The sequence below is a fragment of the Equus asinus genome, chromosome 17 (assembly GCF_041296235.1).
Source record: "Equus asinus isolate D_3611 breed Donkey chromosome 17, EquAss-T2T_v2, whole genome shotgun sequence".
Classification (NCBI taxonomy): domain Eukaryota; kingdom Metazoa; phylum Chordata; class Mammalia; order Perissodactyla; family Equidae; genus Equus; species Equus asinus.
The window spans coordinates 565,929-588,607 of NC_091806.1; the positions used below are offsets into that span (position 1 = coordinate 565,929).

Below are 22,679 nucleotides of genomic sequence, written 5' to 3' on the forward strand. Positions count from 1 at the left end.
ATGGCTTCCTCATATTCTCCAGTATATCCTATTGCTTGACATTTTTATTTGTCAGAAGGTTATAACTTCACTTTTCCAGTTTCATCATCTTCTTAAGACAGAATCGAGTAACCACTCCCTTTGTTACAGTTTTTCTAAAGCCCTCAGTCACATCTTTCATTTCTTCCTCCAGGATGGTGGACACTCATCTGACACCTGAATGATGTCTCTGTGGCTGGAGAACCTTAGAATATTTCCATAGGTTTTGCCAAAATGCAAGTCTCTCTTTCAGGTCTGATTGGACCCGTTGCCCACAGGCATCGGCTTGTGGAGGGGAAGGCCTGCCAGTGCCCACTCTGTTTACCTTGTTCTCTCTCTCCAGAGCTTCTGGAGTTGAATTCTGGGAAGTTAAATGTAGTTAGGATGCAAGATAATAGACTAGATTAGTTTTCATATTAGAAAAAATGTTTAAACTAAGGAAATGCAAAACAGGTAAATAAAATAAACCATCCATCTTGGTTTCATCTTGACATTTCCTTGCTCTCAAACTTTCAGACTTTCACCTACTAAAAATGTACGTATTTCTCAGCTTGGCTGTTGAGGCACTTTATAGTTGGACTCCATAAAACCTTCTTAGCCATTTTTTCTATATGCCCTCTGATCCCATCAAAGTGTGTTTTTCACTTCCCCAAGAATAACCTCTATTTTTCCATGTTCATACTGTTTCTGTCATCAGTATTGCCATCCCTCATTGAAATTCCACCTATCCTTCAAAGTCAAAATTAAATATCCGCTTCTCCAAAAAGCTTTGATTGAACATACCATCCCTGAGTGATATTCACGCAATTCATGCACCTCGCAAATATTTTTTAGGTCCTACCATATGCCAGGCAATGTTCTGAATGTTTTTATTTAATAACTCAAGGATAACTATTACTATATTCATTTTACAGATAAAGAAATTGAAGCACAGTTATACAATAAATAATGGAGTTGAATCTGTGCCCCAGCTGTGTGTCCTTAAGCACCTACCCAAAATCAAAGATTTTCACTAAATGTATTCTTTTTTTTAAATTAATTTAATTTAATTTATTTATCTTCTGAGGAAGATTAGCCCTGAGCTAACATCTGCTCCCAATCTTCCTCTTTTTGCTGAGGAAGACTGGCCCTGAGCTAACATCCGTGACCATCTTCCTCCACTTTATATGCGGGACGCCTGCCACAGCGTGACTTGCCAAGCGGTGCCATGTCCACACCCAGGATCCGAATTGGCCAACCCCGGGCTGCTCATGCAGAACATGTGAACTTAACCGCTGAGCCACCGGGCCAGCCCCTAAATGTATTCTTGAAAATGCTTTTATAAAACATGCAGTCATAAAAGAGATCGTAATTCCCCTTGGGAAGAGTTCAAATTGAGGATTGCGTTCCTGACAGGTCTCAGCATCAAATCATGGATATGACACACCTTAAGCTCTAGAAGGAAAGCAGAATTTTATACTACTCTAAAATGATACATAAAGAAGAGGCATCCGAGCTCATCACGTCCCAATTCTCCTTTTACAGATGAGGGAACGAGATTCAGGTAAGGGTTTCATTCCTTACCCAAGACCATGCCGCTTCAGCACTCTTGCCTCAGTCATCCTATCTGATTCATCAAAATGACTTGTCTGTATTCCCAAAACTCCTTGATTTGTCCCCAAATTCCTTCTTCCTCTCTTTATACCTGAAGTAAGGAAACAGTCCCATCCATCTATATTCAGTATTGCCTGCCTGACTCCAAGTAGAAAATTATCCATCCCTCCTTTCTGGGCTCATGTGCCATAGTGGAATGTGTAAGGAGGTATGCAAGGATCATCCAGGAGAAACTGTGCTCACTGAACGCAAGTGGGGTGTTCAATCTCACACAGCCGTGTAACAACTACAAGAAAAGTCCTGCCTGCAAACACAAATTCCTCTGGGTTAGTGAAATTTCAGGCAGTTAAGAAGAAATTCTCTGGGTGAGGGTCTGTCCTCATAACACATCACAATGTGCTCCGCCTGTGTGTCAGTCCAGCTCTGCTAGGGGACAGGGAATAGGGCACTGCTCCAGGGCACCGTGTGGGGAAGCAGGGCAATGACCTGAGGATGGCCGTGCCTTTAAGACTTCCACAGCAGACAATAGAGTGGGTCTAGGTGAGGTTGTGAGGTCTGGATTGGTGCGCTCCTTTCTTCCTTGGTGCTTTTTTCCTTCCTGGTTGTGATGCCCTTGTATTACATTCCCCCTACACACTTGGTCTTCTCTCTCTTGTCTTCCAACATTGCTTTCAAATTGTTTCCGATGATGTTCTGGCTGCCACAAGCGCCCCTGGTGACACTCCTATTCCTGTCTAGCATCCAGAGATCCTTAATGTCAAACTTACCTCTTCTTTCTTTCATCAAAATACCCATTACCCAGGTAAATTCAAGTTTAATCTTATGAAAAGTATGCTATTTAAAACATACTTTTTAATTTTATGTTTCAAAATAGCCAGAGCAGCCAATGGCCATACGAAGCCTTTACTGGAATTAGAAAAGGCACTTCTCATGATGCTTTGCTTCCGTCTGTCAGAAAATTGTCTCAATATTTCAATTTTGTTCAGGCAATACACTTTTCTGCCATATGCCTGGAAAGCATCATAATAAACAGACAAATCTGTGGTGTGTGCCGTGCGAATCATGCCACCCCCACGAAGCAGCCCCAGTGATACAGCCTTTCTTTTTGTCCTTTGCCCCTCCATGGAAGTGTGGAAGGAGACCGGACACGGAGGAATCAGCAGACTGCTCAGGGGAGGAGCGACTTTGGAATACGTCATAGCTCCCCAAGTCTGCCTCATCTTTGAGCAACAATGCCTACCTTGCAAAGAAGCCAAGGGTTCAGTGAGCTGGCTTATGCAAACCCAATTACGGTAGGATCAACGTAAAGGTTAGATGAATCGAAGTGTTAGGAATGTCTAATTAGGGGCCGGCCCCGTGGCCAAGTGGTTGAGTTCTCGCACTTGGCTTCGGTGGCCCAGGATTTCACCGGTTCGAATCGTGGGTGCAGACATGACGGTTAGATGAATCGAAGTGTTAAGAATGTCTAATTAGTAAAATTTCAGATTAATTGGAGATCTTCAGGGTTGCACTGCTCGGTCCATGTCCCCTTGGAGGTCAGCCCCAGCAGTCAGGGAGAGACGGGGAGGTTTAAGCCACAAGAAGAAACGTTAGCCTTCCCTCCAGAGTCCCCTTCTCTGCTTCCCCTTCCCTTTTCTCCTGGAAGAAGGAATCAGTCGCTCTCAAGCTGAAAACTCTGTTCTCACTTATCCTGCATCCAGTTTTCTGTCTGGACCATCCTTTTTAGTTTTTGCTCCACTTTGAAAGGGACCGTTTTCCCTGGGAGAAGAGCATTGTCTTGCCCTAAATGCAGAATTCCAAAGGCTATCCTGGGGGTTTGCCCCAACTAGAAAATTGAGAAGCTCAGCTGTCCGGATTCCTCTCAGTTAATAACCCAATTTCAACTGAAATTTCTGCTCAGACTAAGTTCACATTTCGTCTATCCCCAACTGACCCCAAAAACGCCTCAATTGCCTTCAGCAAATATAAGTAGTGTTATTTTTGTCACCTACTCACTACCCTTATGTCTAAATTACCATGTAGCACAAAGATTGTGTATGTTATTAAATATGGAGGAGATTAATGCTGTGGTGCCTCTTGTTTGTTTCTTAAAACACTGAACACTGTTCAAGTATTTTCATCTCCATAGTTTGTTTTTTATACGGCACGGGCCTCTGCTCACATCTTTGAAAAAATGGAGGAAACATTATTCCTAAAATTGCTTTTGGGACTAATGCAGCAATATAATTTTCTTTACTAGTAGGGAAAAACATATTGGCAAAAAGAAAAAAAGATGGCAGGGGGGATCATTAAAGGGCCTATCAGATTATGAGGGAAGCAATCCAATGTGAAAGCAAAAAGTGAAAACGATATATGTTTTTTGTAGAGTCCGATTAGTTCATGTTGCGGTAAAATTAAATGAAATGTGCAACAAAACCTAAAGCAGCTTTCTTTTTTAATCAGCATACTGAGAGTTACAGTGTAAAGGTCATTTTTGATCTGCGTCAGACTACAGAATTTCATTTAAAATGAAGAAGATCATTCATTCTTTGCATGACAAACGGTAGAATATTTCAAAACTGTGTAGAGGAAAATCTACTGTGTTTATATATAGTTTACTTTATTTAAAATGTAAATTATATAATGAACTAAAATAATATTAATGTAGTTCTTATATAATTGATATCATAGGAAATCATATATCACACATAAATCATCTAGATTGAGAAAAAATAATTCAGTTGCTTAACAATTATATACTAGGTTCTGAGGCTGAAGATACACTTCTTGAAATATCTGAAAAACCAAATAAATTTGTTTTATAAAATCTGCAAAAGGATAAATACATTTATGATTGCCCTTGTGTTTATCAATTTATTACTTTTCTGGGTCTTTTTTTTTATTCGGTTAATGATAGGTTACAATCTTGTGAAATTTCAGTTGTACATTATTGTCTGTCAGTCCTGTTGTAGGTGCACCACTTCACCCTTTGTGCCCACCCCCTACCCCACCTTTCCCCTGCTAGCCACTAATCTGTTCTCTTTGTCCACATGTTTAAATTCCTCATGTGAGTGGAGTCATACAGAGATTGTCCTTCTCTGTCTGGCTTATTTCACTTAAGATAATTCCCTCAAGGTCCATCCTGGTTGTTGCAAATGGGACGATTTTGTTCTTTTTTATGGCTGAGTAGTATTCCATTGTATATATATATATACACCACTTCTTTTGTATCCAATCATCTGTTGATGGGCACTTAGGTTGCTTCCAAGACTTGGCTATTGTAAATAATGCTGCAATGAGCATTGGGGTGCATGGGACTTTTGGAATTGCTGACTTCAAGTTCTTTGGATGGATACCCAGTAGTGGGATAGCTGGATCGTATGGCAGTTATGTATTACTTGCAAATATTTTTTCCCAGTTAGTGAGTTGTTTTTTTTGTTTCAATCCTGTTTTCCCTTGCCTTGAAGAAGCTCTTTAGTCTGAGGAAGTCCCATCTGTTTATTCTTTCTATTGTTTCCCTTGTCTGAGAAGACATGGTGTCCGAAAAGATCCTTTTGATACTGATGTCAAAGAGTGTACTGCCTACGTTTTCTTCTAGAAGCCTTATGGTTTCAGGTCTCAGCTTCAGGTCTTTGATACATTTTGAGTTTATTTTGGTGAATGGTGAAAAAGAATGGTCAATTTTCCTTCTTTTACGTGTGGCTTTCCAGTTTTCCCAGCACCATTTGTTGAAGAGACTTTCTTTTCTCCATTGTATGCCCTCAGCTCCTTTGTCAAAAATTAGCTGTCCATAGATGTGTGGATCTATTTCTGGGCTTTCAATTCTGTTCCATTGATCTGTGCACCTGTTTTTGTATCAGTACCATGCTGTTGTGATTACTGTAGCTTTGTGGTATGTTTTGAAGTCAGCGATTGTGATGTCTCCAGCTGTGTTCTTTTTTCTCAGGATTGCTTTAGCAATTCAGGGTCTTTGGTTGCCCCATATGAATTTTAGGATTCTTTGTTCAATTTCTGTAAAGAATGTCATTGGGATTCTGATTGGGATGGTGTTGAATCTGTAGATTGCTTTAGGTAGAATGGACATTTTAACTATGTTTATTCTTCCAATCCATGTGCATGGAATGTCTTTCCATCTCTTTATGTCGTCATCCATTTCTTTCAGAAAAGCCTTGTAATTTTCATTGTATAAGTCTTTCACATCCTTAGTTAAATTCACCCCGAAGTATTTTATTCTTTTTCTTGCGATTGTGAATGGTATTGTGTTCTTGAGCTCTTTTTCTGTTAGTTCGTTATTAAAGTATAGAAATGCTACTGATTTCTGTAAGTTGATTTTATACTCTGCAACTTTGCTGTAGTTCTCGATTACTTCTAAAAGTTTTCCAATGGATTCTTTGGGGGTTTCTATATATAAGATCATGTCGTCTGCAAACAGCGAGAGTTTCACTTCTTCCCTCCCTATTTGGATTCCTTTTATTCCTTTCTCTTGCCTAATTGCTCTGGCCAAAACCTCCAGTACTATGTTGAACAAGAGTGGTGATAGAGGGCATCCTTGTCTCGTTTCTGTTTTCAGGGGGATGGCACTCAGTTTTTGCTCATTGAGTATGATGTTGGCTGTGGGTTTGTTAAATATGGCCTTTATTATGTTGAGGTAGTTCCCGTCTATCCCTATTTTGTTAAGAGTTTTTATCATAAATGGCTGTTGGGTCTTGTCAAATGCTTTCTCTGCATCTATTGAGATGATCATGTGGTTTTTATTCCTCAGTTTGTTGATGTGGTGTATCACGTTGATTGATTTGTGGATGTTGAACCATCCCTGTGTCCCTGGTATGAATCCAACTTGATCATGATGTATGATCCTTTTGATGAATTGCTGTATTTGGGTTGCCAAAATTTTGTTGAGGATTTTTGCATCTATGTTCATCAGTGATATTGGCTTATAGTTCTCCTTTTTCGTGCTGTCCTTCTCAGGCTTTGGTATCAGCGTGATGTTGGCCTCCTAGAACGTGTTAGGAAGTGTTCCATCCTCCCTAATTTTTTGGAATAGCTTGAAAACGATAGGTATTAAATCCTCTCTGAAAGTTTGGTAGAATGCCTCAGGAAAGCCATCTGGTCGTGGGGTTTTATTGTTTGGGAGGCTTTTGATTGCCGTTTCAATCTCTTTCTTTGTGATTGGTCTTTGCAAATTGTCTGCTTATTCTTGACTAAGCTTTGGGAGACTGTAGGAGTCCAAGAATTTATCCATTTCCTCTAGGTTATCCATTTTGCTGGCATATAGTTTTTCGTAGTATTTTCTTATAATCCATTGTATTTCTGCAGAGTCTGTTGTTATTTCTCCTCTTTCATTTCTGATTTTGTTTATTTGAGCTTTCTCTCTGTTTTTCTTTGTAAGTCTGGCTAGGGTTTTGTCAATTTTATTTATCTTCTCAAAGAAACAGCTCTTTGTTTCATTGATCCTTTCTACTGCCTTTTTTGTTTCAATAGCATTTATTTCTGCTCTGATTTCTATTATTTCTCTCCTTATGCTGACTTTCGGCTTTGTTTGTTCTCCTTTCTCTAATTCAGTTAGGTGTAGTTTAAGATTACTGATTTGGGATTTTTCTTGTTTGTTAAGGTGTGCCTGTATTGTGATGAATTTTCCTCTTAATACAGTTTTTGCTGTATCCCATATGAGTTGGTATGGCATGTTATCATTTTCATTTGTCTCCAGGTATTTTTTGATTTCTTCTTTAATTTCTTCAATGAGCCATTGCTTGTTCAATAGCATATTGTTTAGTCTCCATATCCTTGTGCCTTTCTCAGCTTTTTTCTTGTAATTAATTTCTAGCTGTATAGCATTATGGTCAGAGAAGATGCTTTTTTTTTTTTAATTTATTTTTTTATTTTTTTTATTTTTTCCTTTTTCTCCCCAAAGCCCCCCCGTACATAGTTGTGTATTCTTCGTTGTGGGTTCTTCTAGTTGTGGCATGTGGGACGCTGCCTCAGCGTGGTCTGACGAGCAGTGCCATGTCCGCACCCAGGATTCGAACCAACGAAACACTGGGCCGCCTGCAGCGCAGCGCGGGAACTTAACCACTCGGCCACGGGACCAGCCACAGAAGATGCTTTTTATTATTTCAATTTTTTTTTTAATTTGTAGAGGCTTGCCTTGTTTCCCAAGATATGGTCTATCCTTGAGGATGTTCCATGCGTGCTTGAGAAGAATGTGTATTCTGCTGTTTTTGGATGGAGTGTTCTATATATGTCTATTAAGTCCAACTGCTTTAGCTTTTCGTTTAGCTCCACTGTTTCTTTGTTGATTTTCTGTCTGGATGATCTGTCCATTGATGTGAGTGGGGAGTTGAGGTCCCCTACTATTATTGTGTTATTTTTGATACCTTCTTTTAGGTTTGTTAATAGTTGCTTTATGAACTTTGGTGCTCCTGTGTTGGGTGCATTGATATTTATAAGCGTTATTTCTTCTTGATGAAGTGTCCCTTTGATCATTATATATTAGCCCTCTATGTCTCTCTTTACCTGCCTTACCTTGAAGTCTGTTTTGTCTGATATAAGCATTGCAACACCTGCTTTCTTTTGTTTGCTATTAGCTTGGAGTATTGTCTTCCAGACCTTCACTCTGAGCCTGGGTTTGTCCTTGGAGCTGAGGTGTGTTTCCTGGGGGCAACAGATTGTTGGATCTTGTTCTTTAATCCATTTTGCTACTCTGTGTCTTTTTATTGGAGAGTTCAATCCGTTTACATTGAGGGTGATTATTGATGCATGAGGGCTTACTGCTGTCGTTCTGTTGCTCGTTTTCCGGTTTTCCTGTGTTTCCTTTGTTTCTCGTCCTGTGTGTTTTAGCCTACTGATTGACTTCTGCAATTTCTTATGCTGGGTTTCTTAGATTTTTCCTTATTTATGTTTTGTGTCTCTGTTCAGTTCTTTAGTTTAGTGGCTACCCTGAAGTTTGTATTCAGAATCTCGTGTATAACATAGTCCATTTTCTGGTGGTCTCTTACTTCCTTAGCCTAGACTGTTTCAGTCCCTTTCCTCCTCCCCTCCTAAATTATTATTTTCATCTCTCATTCCAACTTGTCTTGTGAGTTTGTGGTTAGAGTGATAAGATTGTCTTTGCTTTGGTGATTTCCTTCCCTTCATCTTAATGCTACAGTTGAATATTTGCCATCCTATTCTGATTCTATCTATTTGTCTCCCTACTCTGTGTTTTGTGACCCCTTTCTCATTTTTTCCTTTTTTCAGGTATGAGAGCCTTCTTGAGGATTTCTTGTAGGGGAGGTCTTGTGACTACGAAGTCCCTTAGCTTTTGTTTGTCTGGAAAAGATTTAATTTCTCCCTCCTATCTGAAGGATATTTTGGCTGGATAGAGTATTCTTGGCTGAAGATTTTTATCCTTTAAAGTTTTGAATATGTCACTCCAATCTCTCCTAGCTTGTAAGCTTTATGTAGAGAAATCAGCTGAAAGTCTCTTAGGGGTTCCTTTGTAGGTTATTTTCTTCTGCCTTGCTGCCCTGAGTATTCTTTCTTTGCCATTCATTTTTGCCATGTTTACTACTATATGCCCTGGAATAGGTCTTTTTACATTCACAAATCTAGGAGATCTGAAAACTTCCTCCACACACATTTCTCTCTCAATCCCTAGATTTGGGAAGTTGTCTTGTATTATTTTGTTGAGCATACTTTCTGCTCCATTTTCCTTTTCCATGCCATCAGGAATTCCAATGATTCTTAAGTTGCATTTTCTCATTGAGTCAGCAATTTCTCAGAGATTTTCTTCAGTTTTTTTAATTCTTAGTTCTCTTTCTTCCTCTGTCTGGAGTCATTCAGGCTGTCTATCTTCGATTATGCTAATTTGCTCCTCTATAGTGTCTACATGGGCATTCAGGGAATCCATATTCTGTTTTATCTGATCCATTGTATTTTTCATCTCTAGTATTTCTGATTGATTCTTCTTTATAATTTCAATCTCTTTTGTGAAGTAACTCCGGAACTTGTTGACTTGTTTCTCTATATTTCCCTTTACCTCACTGAATATTTTGATGATAGCTATTTTGAACTCATCTTCACTTAGTTTACCTATTTCCAAGTCCTCAGGACTTAATTCTGTGTTTTTATTGTTTTCCTTCTGGTCTGGAGCTTTTATAAATTGCTGGACGGTAGAGGAGCGGTTTTTGCGCGTGATGCTATTATTTGGTTGCAGTTACAGCCTGTCGCCACTAGATGAGGAGTGAGAGTCACACGTTCTGAGCCCCCTGCCTTCAGCCGTGATGGTGGTGCACAGCATGGCTTGGGGGAGTAGTGGCACTTTCTCTCACATGCCAACCTGGATTCGGATCAGCTCTCGCTCTCTGGTTTCCTGGGGCCCTGGCTTGCTGGGGTTCCCCCATGTGAAAGCTTTCCCCCATTAGAGGGTTTCCGCTGCATGGATGGTGGGAGTCCTGGACGATCCCCAGATGCGCAACCCCTCCCCTGCTCCTTCCCTCACCCTCAGCAGCAATCCCTGTCTCTAGGGGAGGGAGCAAAGTTCTCTCCTACCCGGTTCCAACTCCTCTGAGGGTGGCTCCAGCCTCTCCACCCTCTGTTGTTTGGCTGCTGTGGGTCTCTGACGATTTCTATTAGGATTTTTTTTTTTTTTGGTTGGAAAGCAGTTGCTCTTTTTGGTTGTAATTTGGAGGGGAGAGAGTCCCGGGTGAGCTCACGCTGCCACGTTGCTGACGTCTCTCTATAAATTTATTTCTTGCCCCCAAAACATTTAAGGTAAAAATTTAAGCCCCATGGTCATATCCTGATGATAGTAATGTACTTCTATTATTGAATAAAAGAGATAAGTCATGGGCTACTCTAATATCATCAGAAAAAGTTAGAATCTATAGCACATGTTTATGAGTATATTATTTCTTATGTCTGTGGCATTATCTTCAACCAACTTAGAGATTCCTGTAATACCTTGTGCTCTGGGGTTTTATGAGCTGGGATCACAAATTAGAAAACATGGAGGCATTTGAAATCTCCTCGCTCAGAGCTGGTGTCCACTGTAGCATCAGATCAGCTTTCACCTACACAACTGATCCTTAATGTCTCTGTGCCTTGTTTCCTCATCTATAAAATGGAGACAATTGAATGATGCACACCTCATCAGGTTGTTCTGAGAATTAAATGTGTAAATGGCTGTAAAGTGCTTGGACCAGGTCTTGGCACAGAATAAGAATTGATAAATGTTGGCTGCCAGCCCCCTCGTCAATCTTGTTGCTTGTGCTCTTGCCCACCTAGAGTCCATTCTCCACACGGCAACCAGAGTGATTGCTTAAGGTATAACCTCAATTTATACATCCTCACATTCAACAAATATTAATTGATCACTGTATCAGTTTAAAATATATGTCCATAAATTCTTTGATACTCCTTGCTTCAAGAAGTAGACCCTAGTTCCCCTCCCTTTGATTGTAGGTTGGATTTACTGACTTGTTTTTAACGAATAGAATGAGTGGGAATAATAGTGTGCAATTTCAGACACTAGGTCATAAAAAGGTACTGTGACTTTCACCTGCTATGTTGAGAGCAGCCCTGTGGGCCAACAGCCGCATGCATAGTTTGGAAGCAGACCCTCTAGCCTCAGTCAAGCTTTCAGAGGACTGCAGCCTGGCCAACATTTGACTGCAACCCCTGAAAGACCTTGAGCCACAAACACCCAGCTTAGCCCCTCCTGAACTCCTGATCCATAGAAACTGTGAGAAAATTAATACTCGCTTGGGTTTTGGTTTTGAGGAAAATTAGCCCTGAGCTAACATCCACCTGTTTTGCTGAGGAAGATTGGCCCTGAGCTAACATCTGTGCCCATCTCCCTGTATTTTATATGTGGGATGCCTGCCACACTATGGCTTGATAAATGGTGTGTAGATCCCTGTCCAGGATCTGAACAGGTGAACCCCAGGCTGCTGAAGCAGAGCATGCGAACTTAACCGCTGTGCCACCAGGCTGGCCCTAATACTTGCTGTTTTAAACCACTAAGTTTTGGGGTAATATGTTCCATGGCAATAGATAACTAATAAAATCACCCACTATGGGCTAGACAATGTTCTATGCACTGGGTATTATACAATGATGTACAGAAAAGACAAAATTCATGCCCTCATGTGGCATTTACATTCTAGTGAGGTTGAAAGAATATAAACAAATAAAGAAATAAAGTCAGGTAGCAATAAGTGCTCTGAAGAAAAGTAAAGCAAGAGAAAGATATAGAGTATGCCTGGAGGTTGGAGAGGACAGAGTGGTGAGGGTCGGGATGGAGCATGGTTAGGTAGGAGGCACAAGGAGATGGCTTTAAACAGAGACCTACATGATGTGAAGAAGGGAGCCACGTCATTTGTGGAGGGATAGTGTTCTTGTTTTATTTTGTTTTTTCTGGGCTGACCAAATGAGAAATGTAAAGACCAAAAGGCAGAAAAGAGATGACACATTTCAGGAAGAGCCAGAAGGCCTGTGTGGCCAGGAGGAGGGTCAGGGGAGAAGTAAGATATGTGAGTAGTCAGGAGGCCATGTCGCTCTCCTGCTGGAACCCAGCCCAAAGGCAACCCCATGAAGTGGGAGTAACACCCATACTCCTTCTCAAGGGCCGTAGGCCTAGCTCTCTGAATTCCTCCTCTCTCAGAGACCCCTCAAGTACTGCAACCTGTCACCTGACCTTCAGCTAGCATTTCTCACCCCCTAGAAATAGCTTGTGCATTTGCTGACATACTTGTTGATTCTGTCTCTTCCTACTAGGGTGTAAGTTCCACCAGAACAGTAGGCTCCCATAAAACCTTGTTGAATGGAAGAAAAGAGGATACTCCTGCAAGACATGGCAACAAAATCATGGCCTGACACACTCTACTACAAGGGTTTGCAGTAAGTAACCTCTGAACAGAAGAGCAACTCAGCTCCCACAGAGGGTGGGCAGCCTGGAGCCATGGATACCAGAATCTGATAGTTTGAGTAGACACGCACAGGCTTACAGGGTCCCCAAAGTTCTGTGTTCGGCTCCAGGCTGATACATTTTCCTCTTGTTAGTCCAAAATCAAGATGGAAATGCACATATCTATCAGGATATAATGGCAGAATTCTTTTTCTTAAAATGATGTAATTTATTACATTTTAAATATTAGGATAATATATTAAAAGTTATTAAAAGCTTTCAGACAGAGCAAAATTCAAATCTAGTCCTTTGCTTCCTATGTGACCTTGGGCAAGCTACTTAATCTCTGTGAACTTCAATTTCTTCATCGAGAGCCAAGGAGATAACAATGCCTACCTCATAGAATTGTTGTAAGAATTCAACTAGATACTAGGAAATAAGAAATGTTAAGGGGCCGGCCCGGTGGCACAGCGGTTAAGTCCACACGTTCTGCTTCAGCTGCCCAGGGTCCACCGGTTTGGATCCCAGGTGCGGAAATGGCGCTGCTCATCCTGCCGTGCTGTGGTAGGCGTCCCACATATAAAGTAGAGGAAGATGGGCATGGATGCTAGCTCAGGGCCAGTCTTCCTCAGCAAAAAGAGGAGAATTGGCAGCAGATGTTAGCTCAGGGCTGGTCTTACTCAAAAATAAATAAATAAATAAGAAAGAAATGCTGAAAAATAAAAACAAAAATAAAACTGGCATTGATGAGGGGTATGTCCAAGGAGTATGGGAGAGAACTGGAACAGCTCCCAATGGCCAAATATGGAACATTTTGAGCAACCAAATAAATAAAAAGGTACTGAACTGTACCCCAAAGTATAAAATAAACACACGTGAGTCTACACTGATGTAAATGATTGAATAGATAAATAAATGGGAGAGAAGAGACACATCTCCCATACAGAAGAATTTCAAACAATGTCCATAGACTCTCCAGGCAGCCTGGTGGTCTGGTGGTTAGGCTCCAGTGCTCTCACCGCCTGGCCGGGCTCTTTCCCCCAGGCAGGGACCCACACCCATCTGTCGGCTGTCACACTGTGGTGGCTGCGTGTGGCTGTGATGCTGAGAGCTCTGCCACCAGGATTTCAAATTCCAGCAGGGTCCCCCATGGCGGACAGGTTTCAGTGGAGCTTCCAGACTAGACAGACTAGGAAGAAGGACCTGGCCACCCACTTCCGAAAAAATCGGCTGTGAGAACCCTGTGAACAGCGCGGAGCCCTGTCTGACAGCGCCGGCAGCCTCAGCTCGGCGGCCCACGGGGCGCTAGGAGTCGGAACGGTCAGAATCCGGTTGTTGCCTTAAGTGTGGACCGCACATAGCGACTTCCTTCCAAGGGGAGACAGGGTGCAGGGGGTGGAGGGTGGGAGGGTGAAGGGGAGAGTTACTTTACAGTAGAGAAACCTAACACATGCTGTCTCAGCCAAGTGAACAGGGTCAACACTACCCTTGAGATAATATGTTATCTCTGGGTTTCCCTCCCCAAAATCCATAATACCAGTCATAATCATGAGGAAAAACATCAGACAAGTACCAACAGAGGTGCATCCTACAAAATAAATTGACCAGTACTCCTTAAAAGTTTCAAGGTCATCAAAACAAGGAAAGTCTGAGAAACTATCATGGTCAAGAACCAAAGAAGACATGACAAGTAAATGTACTGTGGGATCCTGGAACAGAAAAGGACATCAGGCAAAACTAAGGAAATCAGAATAAACCATGTACCTTATCATTGTGGCAATTGTATGATACTAATATAAAATAATTATAAGGGAAACTGGGTGTGGGATATATGAGAACTTTCTGTATGGTGTTCTTAATTTTTCTGTAAATCTAAAGCTGTTCTAAAAAATAAAGTCTATTTATAATAATTCATGTAGAAAATGTATGCAGAAAATTTATGGGGCCGGCCCCATGGCCAAATGGTCGAGTTTGCATGCTCCAGTTCGGCGGCCAGGGGTTTTGCCCATTCAGATCCCAGGCATGGACATGGCACCACTCATCAGGCCACACTGAGGCGGCGTCCCACACAGCACAACCAGAAGGACATACAACTAGGATATACAACTACGTACTGGGGGGGCTTTGGGGAGAAGAAGCAGAAAAAAAGAAAAGAAAATTTATATAAAAGTCTTGAGCACAGTGCTTACTATTGATCATAGATGCTGTAGTTGGTCTAATCTTAGCCATCATGCCATCATGATAGTAAGACCATCATTATTTTATGAGCCAGCAAGAAAGAAAAACTGCTGCCAATTAAACTATGACACATACCTTCAGAACAGTTCTGTGAGATGAATGCAGTGGTCATGCCAGCCTCCTGTTGCTTTGAAATATATTCATCAATTTTGAGAAATTCGGCATGTTCTCTAGCTCTCACTTGCATTGCTCGGCTGATGATAGGCAATCCTCTTGCATACATCTTGGTAATAAATTCAAACACAACTTCCTTATTTATGAGCTTCCTACTTTCTTCCATCTCATAAAGAATTTGATCATTCCTTTCCAAAAAAATAAAAAGATGCAATTAGCACAGTTATTTCCTGAATGACAAATATTCACTTCACTAAAAATCAAATTTATGTCCTGCTGCTCTGTTCTGTGCCTTTCTGCATAAACAATAAATTTTTGTTACAATGAAAAATATTAGTGCCATCTTTCCCCAAACATTTTAAACAGCGATTAAACTCAACACCTATAGCACCCACAATGCACATAACTGAATTAAAGCGATGACAATTCGAACAATTGCCACCAAGCTCACAATGACAACTAGGCAAAGACAACAAGCTCACAATGACAACTAGGCAAAGACAACAAGCTCACAATGACAACCAGGCAAAGACAACAAGCTCACAATGACAAGCAGGCAAAGACAACAAGCTCACAATGACAACCAGGCAAAGACAACAAGGTCACAATGACAACCAGGCAAAGACAGCAAGGTCACAATGACAACTAGGCAAAGACAGCAAGGTCACAATGACAACCAGGCAAAGACAACAAGGTCACAATGACAACCAGGCAAAGACAGCAAGGTCACAATGACAAGTAGGCAAACACAACAAGGTCACAATGACAACTAGGCAAAGACAACAAGCTCACAATGACAACCAGGCAAAGACAACAAGCTCACAATGACAACCAGGCAAAGACAGCAAGGTCACAATGACAACCAGGCAAAGACAGCAAGGTCACAATGACAACCAGGCAAAGACAGCAAGGTCACAATGACAACCAGGCAAAGACAACAAGGTCACAATGACAACCAGGCAAAGACAGCAAGGTCACAATGACAAGTAGGCAAAGACAACAAGGTCACAATGACAACTAGGCAAAGACAACAAGCTCACAATGACAACCAGGCAAAGACAGCAAGGTCACAATGACAACCAGGCAAAGACAGCAAGGTCACAATGACAACCAGGCAAAGACAGCAAGGTCACAATGACAACCAGGCAAAGACAGCAAGGTCACAATGACAACCAGGCAAAGACAACAAGGTCACAATGACAACCAGGCAAAGACAACAAGCTCACAATGACAAGTAGGCAAAGACAACAAGCTCACAATGACAACCAGGCAAAGACAACAAGCTCACAATGACAACTAGGCAAAGACAACACGGTCACAAATGCTGGCTGGCAATGGTAGCGCTAAATGTCACGGATTGTAAAATACAAGCGGCATCCCGGATTCAAAACTGTTACAGTGTGGAAATGAAATGTATGTCTTAGAGTTGGGATTAGTCACTGTGGTCCAGCACATGATGGAAACACTGCAGGATTAGAAAGAATAAGACACATCTGTTTTTATTTACAGAGAAAGATATCTAAGACATATTGTTTTAAAATGACCTTTATTGTTACAAATGACCTGTTTCTGTAAAATAAAAAATATCATCTTAATGTTTACATATACTCAAATACACACACACCTGATTGTTAATACTGACTATTGCTAAGAATTAGGGCTTCAGTGCGCTTGAACTTGCTGTTTTGTTTAGATTTATAAACATAAACATGTTTCACTCACATAACTAGTAAAACATACAAACAATCAGGAAAAAAAGAACTTCATGTTAAATCTCTGAATAAAGTTAATGATTATCCTCTGGTAAAATTTCTTCATTTACAAAATGTTTAGAAGGGGCCGGCCTGGTGGCATGACAGTTAAGTCCATGCGCTCTGCTTCAGTAGCCCAGGGTTCCCCAGTTCGGATTTCGAGAGTGGACCTACACACCACTCATCAAGCCATGCTGTAGCAGTGACCCTCATACAAAATAGGGGAACGCTGGCACAGATGTTAACTCAGGGCCAATCTTCCTCAGCAAAAAATAAAAAATGTTTTTAAGCAAAAAGTTAATTGTACCAGAAACAGTTCTAGATGGTTTCCCATAAATTCTCTTAACTAAGAACAACAAATAAAAGCTGCTTAACCATTTATCACAGATATTGTGAGGGAAATTCCAACATAGAATAGAATTTTGAACTAGATCTATGGTCAATTTTTTTAGTACAGTTATGATACAAATGATGATAAGCTACTATTAAGTATCTAAAAGAGTGTACTAATGTGAACTCATCTTTAAACAGCATTTTAGGAAAAACCATGCTCCTATAAAAATATTCTTATTAATGAATCCTAGCTCAAGGATTTAAAGAATAGAAAAATACTTACTATCACTTTTCATTTAAAGGAAATAAGTTAATCAATGACTAAAGGAGAGGAAATGTGCTCGGTTGAACCAGGTGTGTTCACTCCAGTTCAGCCTCTCTCTCTCACTCACAAATGTTTAAAGAATGAATTGACTTTCATACTGATTCTCTGAAATCCTCTATCACATTACTTCTACACACTCCCACCACAGATGCACACGGGCATCCACGTGTGCTTACACACATACAAGCTGCTCATTCCCGCTGTTAGAACAGTACCTGCCTGGAGCTATCATTCCAAGTCATGTGGGCTCCACGCTAAGCAAATTAGGAAGTGCTGCTTTTCCTGTATTTGCAAAGCAAACCCAACATTTTTATAACACAGCCTAACGCTGTTTCAACTTTTGAAATGAGGAAACAGATGACAAGCTTAAGGAAATTCTAGGCTAGATATTTATAAGTTCCAAAGATATCACAATTGTACTTCTCTTTAAAACAAGCCTTTTCTTTTCTTTTCTTTTCTTTTTTAAAGATTGGCACCTGAGCTAACATCTGTTGCTAATCTTCTTTTTTTCCTTCTTCTTCTTCTTCTCCCTAAAGCCCCCCAGTACACAGCTGTAGATTTTAGTTGTGGGTGCCTCTGGTTGTGCTATGTGGGACACTGCCCCAACATGGCCTGATGAGCGGTGCCGTGTCCGCACCCAGGATCCGAACCAGTGAAACCCTGGGCCGCTGAAGCAGAGCTCACGAACCCAAACACTCACCCATGGGCCGGCCCCTAACACAAACCTTTTCTAAAGAAGAATTATGACTAATTAAGTGTGAGTGCCTGAGCATATGCAGGAAATCTGATAAAAATCCAACAAATTAGGCAACAGTCCAGAAAATCTCTTGGGGGTTATGTTCCTTGCAAGTAGATAAACATCTTTCTGAAGGTTAGTGTTCTTTAAAGAGTTCTCCTGAAGTGGCATCATAGGAAGATGGCAGCATTTAATAGGTGACATCTTTGCTATTCTTTTCTTGTTGAAATTAAAAATATTCCGAAAAATAAAGGAAATTAATTTGTAAACACTGAGTGTAGAAGGGTTACAATTTTTTTATCCTGAATCATAAGATCAAAAATAAACTCCTTAGATATTATTTAGTTTGCTACAACAAAAGTTTGCTTTAAGATTTTGCAGATCACAACTGCTGTAATGCCAAAAAAGTGTCTACAGCTCAGCAGGTTTTAACTTCTTATGGAATGTTACAGAGTAGTTCTATCTGCTCTTGAAATCCTGGGTTGCATGACAGCTTTGCATCTGTCTGTGGGAATTATGTTACAAAAGGCCCAGCTTTGCTTATGTTTCACTTTGTTTCTATATTTTCAAGTCCTTGATGTAACATGGTGTTAAGATTGGCATTCAGGAAAAAGACAAATTACTGAAAACGACAAAGTATCAAGTAGAAAAGAAGTTTGCTCACAAAGTGGGAAATATGAAAAGGATTATTTTATTTCATAGGACCACCACTGTAAAAATTTTAGTATATCCTTACAGGTAGTAATTCACTGTACTATAAAGGAAAATATATCAAATAAGGAAATTTCAACTGATAATTCTCACCTGACATGTACACAATTTCCTCTTTCCCTTATACTATGTACATTCATAAAAAGAAATTGAAAACTTAATATAGAAAGATTCCAACCCACTTTTAACCTGAAGTTTTAAAGATTAGGGACTTATGCCCAAAAGGCTAGCTTCATTTATATGAATATACAACTCCTACAAATCATTAAAAAAAAGACCAACCTGATATCCAAAAAAAGACGTAGGTATTTATCCTACAGATATGCTCATACATTTGCGAAATAATACACGTATTAGTATATTCTCTGCACCCTTGTTTATAATACCAAAAGACTAGGAACCATCCAGATGTCCATCAATAGGAACTCAGATAAATTATGGCATATCAGTACAATGGAATACTGTGTGGCCATTAAAATAAAAATGAGCAGATTTCTATGTACTAATCACCAAGCTATACTGTGAAAAAAAGCAAGGTCTAGAACAATGTAGAGAACATGCTCCCATAAGTGTGGAAGATAGAGATTTACGGCTATGTGTATGTACGCAAATACTTATACTATCTCTGAAAGAACGAACAAGAAACTAGTAACTGTGCTCCTTCCAGAAAACGACCCCGGTGAATAAGGACCAGAGGAAGAAAGGACACTTACTTTTCACTGTATACTCTTTTCTATCTTTGGAAGCAACAGCTAAAACGGATATGGCTTTGATTTCCCAGAAGATTGGTGACACTGAGTTGAGGATTGTGGAGGACACTGCCAGCTCCAATTCCCTTTCACGTGAGAATCCCGCTGAGCTGGAAAGGCGGGATGAGCAGCAACTGACGGCTTGGAGAGGACCAGGCGTGTCTCCCAGAACCTGGGCAGTTTCCATGTCACCTTTGTGGAACTCTTCCCTCTCATTTTTCAGTATTTTTTACTTCTTAGAAAAGCTCTTACCCTCTATCCCACTCCAAGAAATGTGCTCCTTTAATTTGTAGTGTAAAAGAGGGATGCTCCAAATTTTAAAATTGTAAAACCCATTTTAAGTCAATATTTCATGCAGAATAAATTTAATGTTCAACATACATGTATTTTATAAGTTCATCTACATTTGTATTTATTTTTATCAAGTCAATCAAGGGGAACAATGAAGCCATATTGATGAAGGTGAAAAATAGAAATCAGAAATTACGTATAATCATCTGTCTTTTATCTGTCTATGCCTCCAATTCTTTGTGTGTGTGTGTGTGTATGTGTGTGAGGAAGACTGGCCCTGAGCTAACATCTGTGCCAATCTTCCTCAATTTTGTATGTGAGACACCACCTCAGCATGGCTTGATGGGCAGTGTGTAGGTCCGCACCTGGGATCTGAACCCATGAACCCTGGGCTGCCGAAGTGGAACATGTGAACTTAACCACTACGCCACTGGGCTAGCCCGGTCCAATTCATTTTTATACTTTGGTTGTACAGTATCACAATACTTCTCAACATATAAATATATAGTTACAAGGAGTAATAGGTTTTTGTTGGTTCTTTTGAACAGCATGCCTTGGAACTTTGAGTTGCTCTTTAATTAAACTCTTTCAGAAATGCAAAGATTTATGATAAGAAGTTTGTTTCAAAATTGCATCACTAATAACATCTAACAATTGTTTTATATTATAGAAATCAGATGAGAAACATCCAAAACTTACAATCATAATGGACTCTATCTATAATAAGCTATTATCATGAGATGATGACAGATGATGCTTTGCATTACAAATTGATTTTTTTTTTTGAGGAAGATTAGCCCTGAGCTAACATCTGCTGCCAATCCTCCTCTTTTTTCTGAGGAAGACTGGCCCTGAGCTAACATCCATGCCCATCTACTTTATATGTGGGACGCCTGCCACAGCATGCCTTGCCAAGTGGTGCCATGTCCGCACCCAGGATTTGAACCGGCAAACCCTAGGCCGCCAAAGCGGAACATACGAACTTCACCGCTGGGCCACCAGGCCGGCCCCTACAAATTGATTTTTACCCAAAGCAAATGAAAAACCAGAACCAGAGTCAGAAAGCATGAAGCAAGTCATCTGAATCAAAGGGTAGCATATTAGCTTATAAGCCACACATCTTTTGGCAAAGAAAAATGCGAAATTTAGCAGAAATAATGTTGGTGTCTTATTAGTTGACAGAAGCAACTTGACTAAGATGGAATTCTATTTTATCATGTTTGATACAATGCATATTGTGTCATCCATGGAGTTGCACTGCTCAGAGATCCTTTCAAGAGAGAACTTGCTGGAGAGTGCAATCAGCTGATAATCTCCAGCTGCAGCCCCTTTGGGATCTGTCACAGCATCCAAACCCTGGGAAAACTCTCCCCAGGCAGCTCTCGGCCAATGACCGAGCATGGCTCCGGGCCTGCAGCCTGGCCATCTCTGCCCCACACAGGCAATCTTCAAATTGCCGTTCTCTCTTAGAAGAGCCGCACTGTAGCCCAAAGCTCTTCCTCTTCAATTCTGGGTTCTTCCCTGGCTCCTCTCACAGGTGTGAGACCTTCATCACAGACTGACTTCTCCTGTTCTCTCCCCTTTGTCTTTCATAGGCCTTATCCCTGATAAATCTCTTGCATTTCTAATTCTGTCTCAATGTTTGCTTCCCAGGGTACACGAACTGACATATGTATATTAAAAATACTTTCACTATCTTTATAATACATTTTAATTACTTATATCAAACACATAATCTGCACTCATCTCTTTTTTATTTTCTTGTTTGGGCTTTGCAAATGTTGCCACTTTTTTTTTTTTTAAAGATTGGCACCTGAGCTAACAACTGTCGCCAATCTTCTTTTTTTTTAAATTGCTTTTTCTCCCCAAATCCCCCCAGTACATAGTTGTATATTTTAGTTGTGGGTCCTTCTAGTTGTGGCATGTGGGATGCCACCTCAGCATGGCCTGACAAGCGGTGCCATGACCGCACCCAGGATCCAAACCGGCAAAACCCTGGGCCCCCGAAGCCGAGTGCGCAAACTTAACCACTTGGCCACGGGGCCGGCCCCCAAATGTTGCCACTTTTATACAGCCACAGTGATATGTTTATTTCCTTTCTGTCACTTAATTTATTAAAAGGATGCTGCCTGTAAGCATTTGCAATTTGAAGAACCATTTCCCAAATAGTCCATTCCATTTTAGCGTTACTATGTGGTTCTTTTCTTGGCAAAAGATACCTAAAACACTATACCATTCTTCATCATAAAAGTGATACAGCCAAGACATCCAATTAGCAGAAAGCTTTTGCACATTTGAGGCAACAGCCCAATTTGTTGAAACAATTGCTTACTGTAAATTCAAAATCTTTATTACTGTTTTTTAAAATGTTGGAGAAATTTGCAAAGATGGCTTTTTTATTGGTTGGTTGTGAATTCCACATTCTAAAACTGTCAAATATTTAAGATTCAACTCAAAGTGAAAATCAGTAATTAAACCAATTTAGTAAACATTTATCAGGACTGCTTACAAGGCTCCACTTAACATAGAAATTTCTAGCTCTTGTCAGAAGCACAAATGTTCAGACACTGAGGCATTGCTGTGAGATCGATCTGCCCATCATGTGTGTTGTAACTTCAATACACGTCTCCCAAAAGGGACCTCACAGAGCTTTCAAAGCAAGAGAGAGGAAAAGTGACGTCGTTCTTTCAGTGGTACCCTACCACAAACTCATAGATGTTTTATCTGAGTTGTTTTCCTCACTCTTGAAAATAGGCTGCTTGCAACAGAGGTGTGAGGTTGCGTTTCTCTGTGTCAACTTCAAGTTCACATTTAGGAAGGCTTTCTGCCATCAGAATATGTTGTGCAAATTAACAATAGATTTCTAAGCTGCAAATACATTTTAACAGATCTCAATTTTGCCTAGGTTTCTTTTTTCCCACTCATAGGTGCTTTGCAAAAGTGATGGTTACTCCCA

General features: G+C 40.5%; 1 protein-coding gene across 1 annotated transcript in view; it reads right to left on the minus strand.

Annotated features, from left to right (window-relative positions):
* Positions 1-22,679, minus strand: part of HIPK3 (homeodomain interacting protein kinase 3) — a 162,521-nt gene that overhangs the window by 108,802 nt on the left and 31,040 nt on the right. Inside the window, exon 2 of the mRNA XM_044750017.2 lies at positions 14,789-15,015. Coding sequence (XP_044605952.1) covers positions 14,789-14,993 — 205 coding nt within the window. The 5' untranslated portion in view covers positions 14,994-15,015. The remainder of the gene's footprint in view (positions 1-14,788; positions 15,016-22,679) is intronic.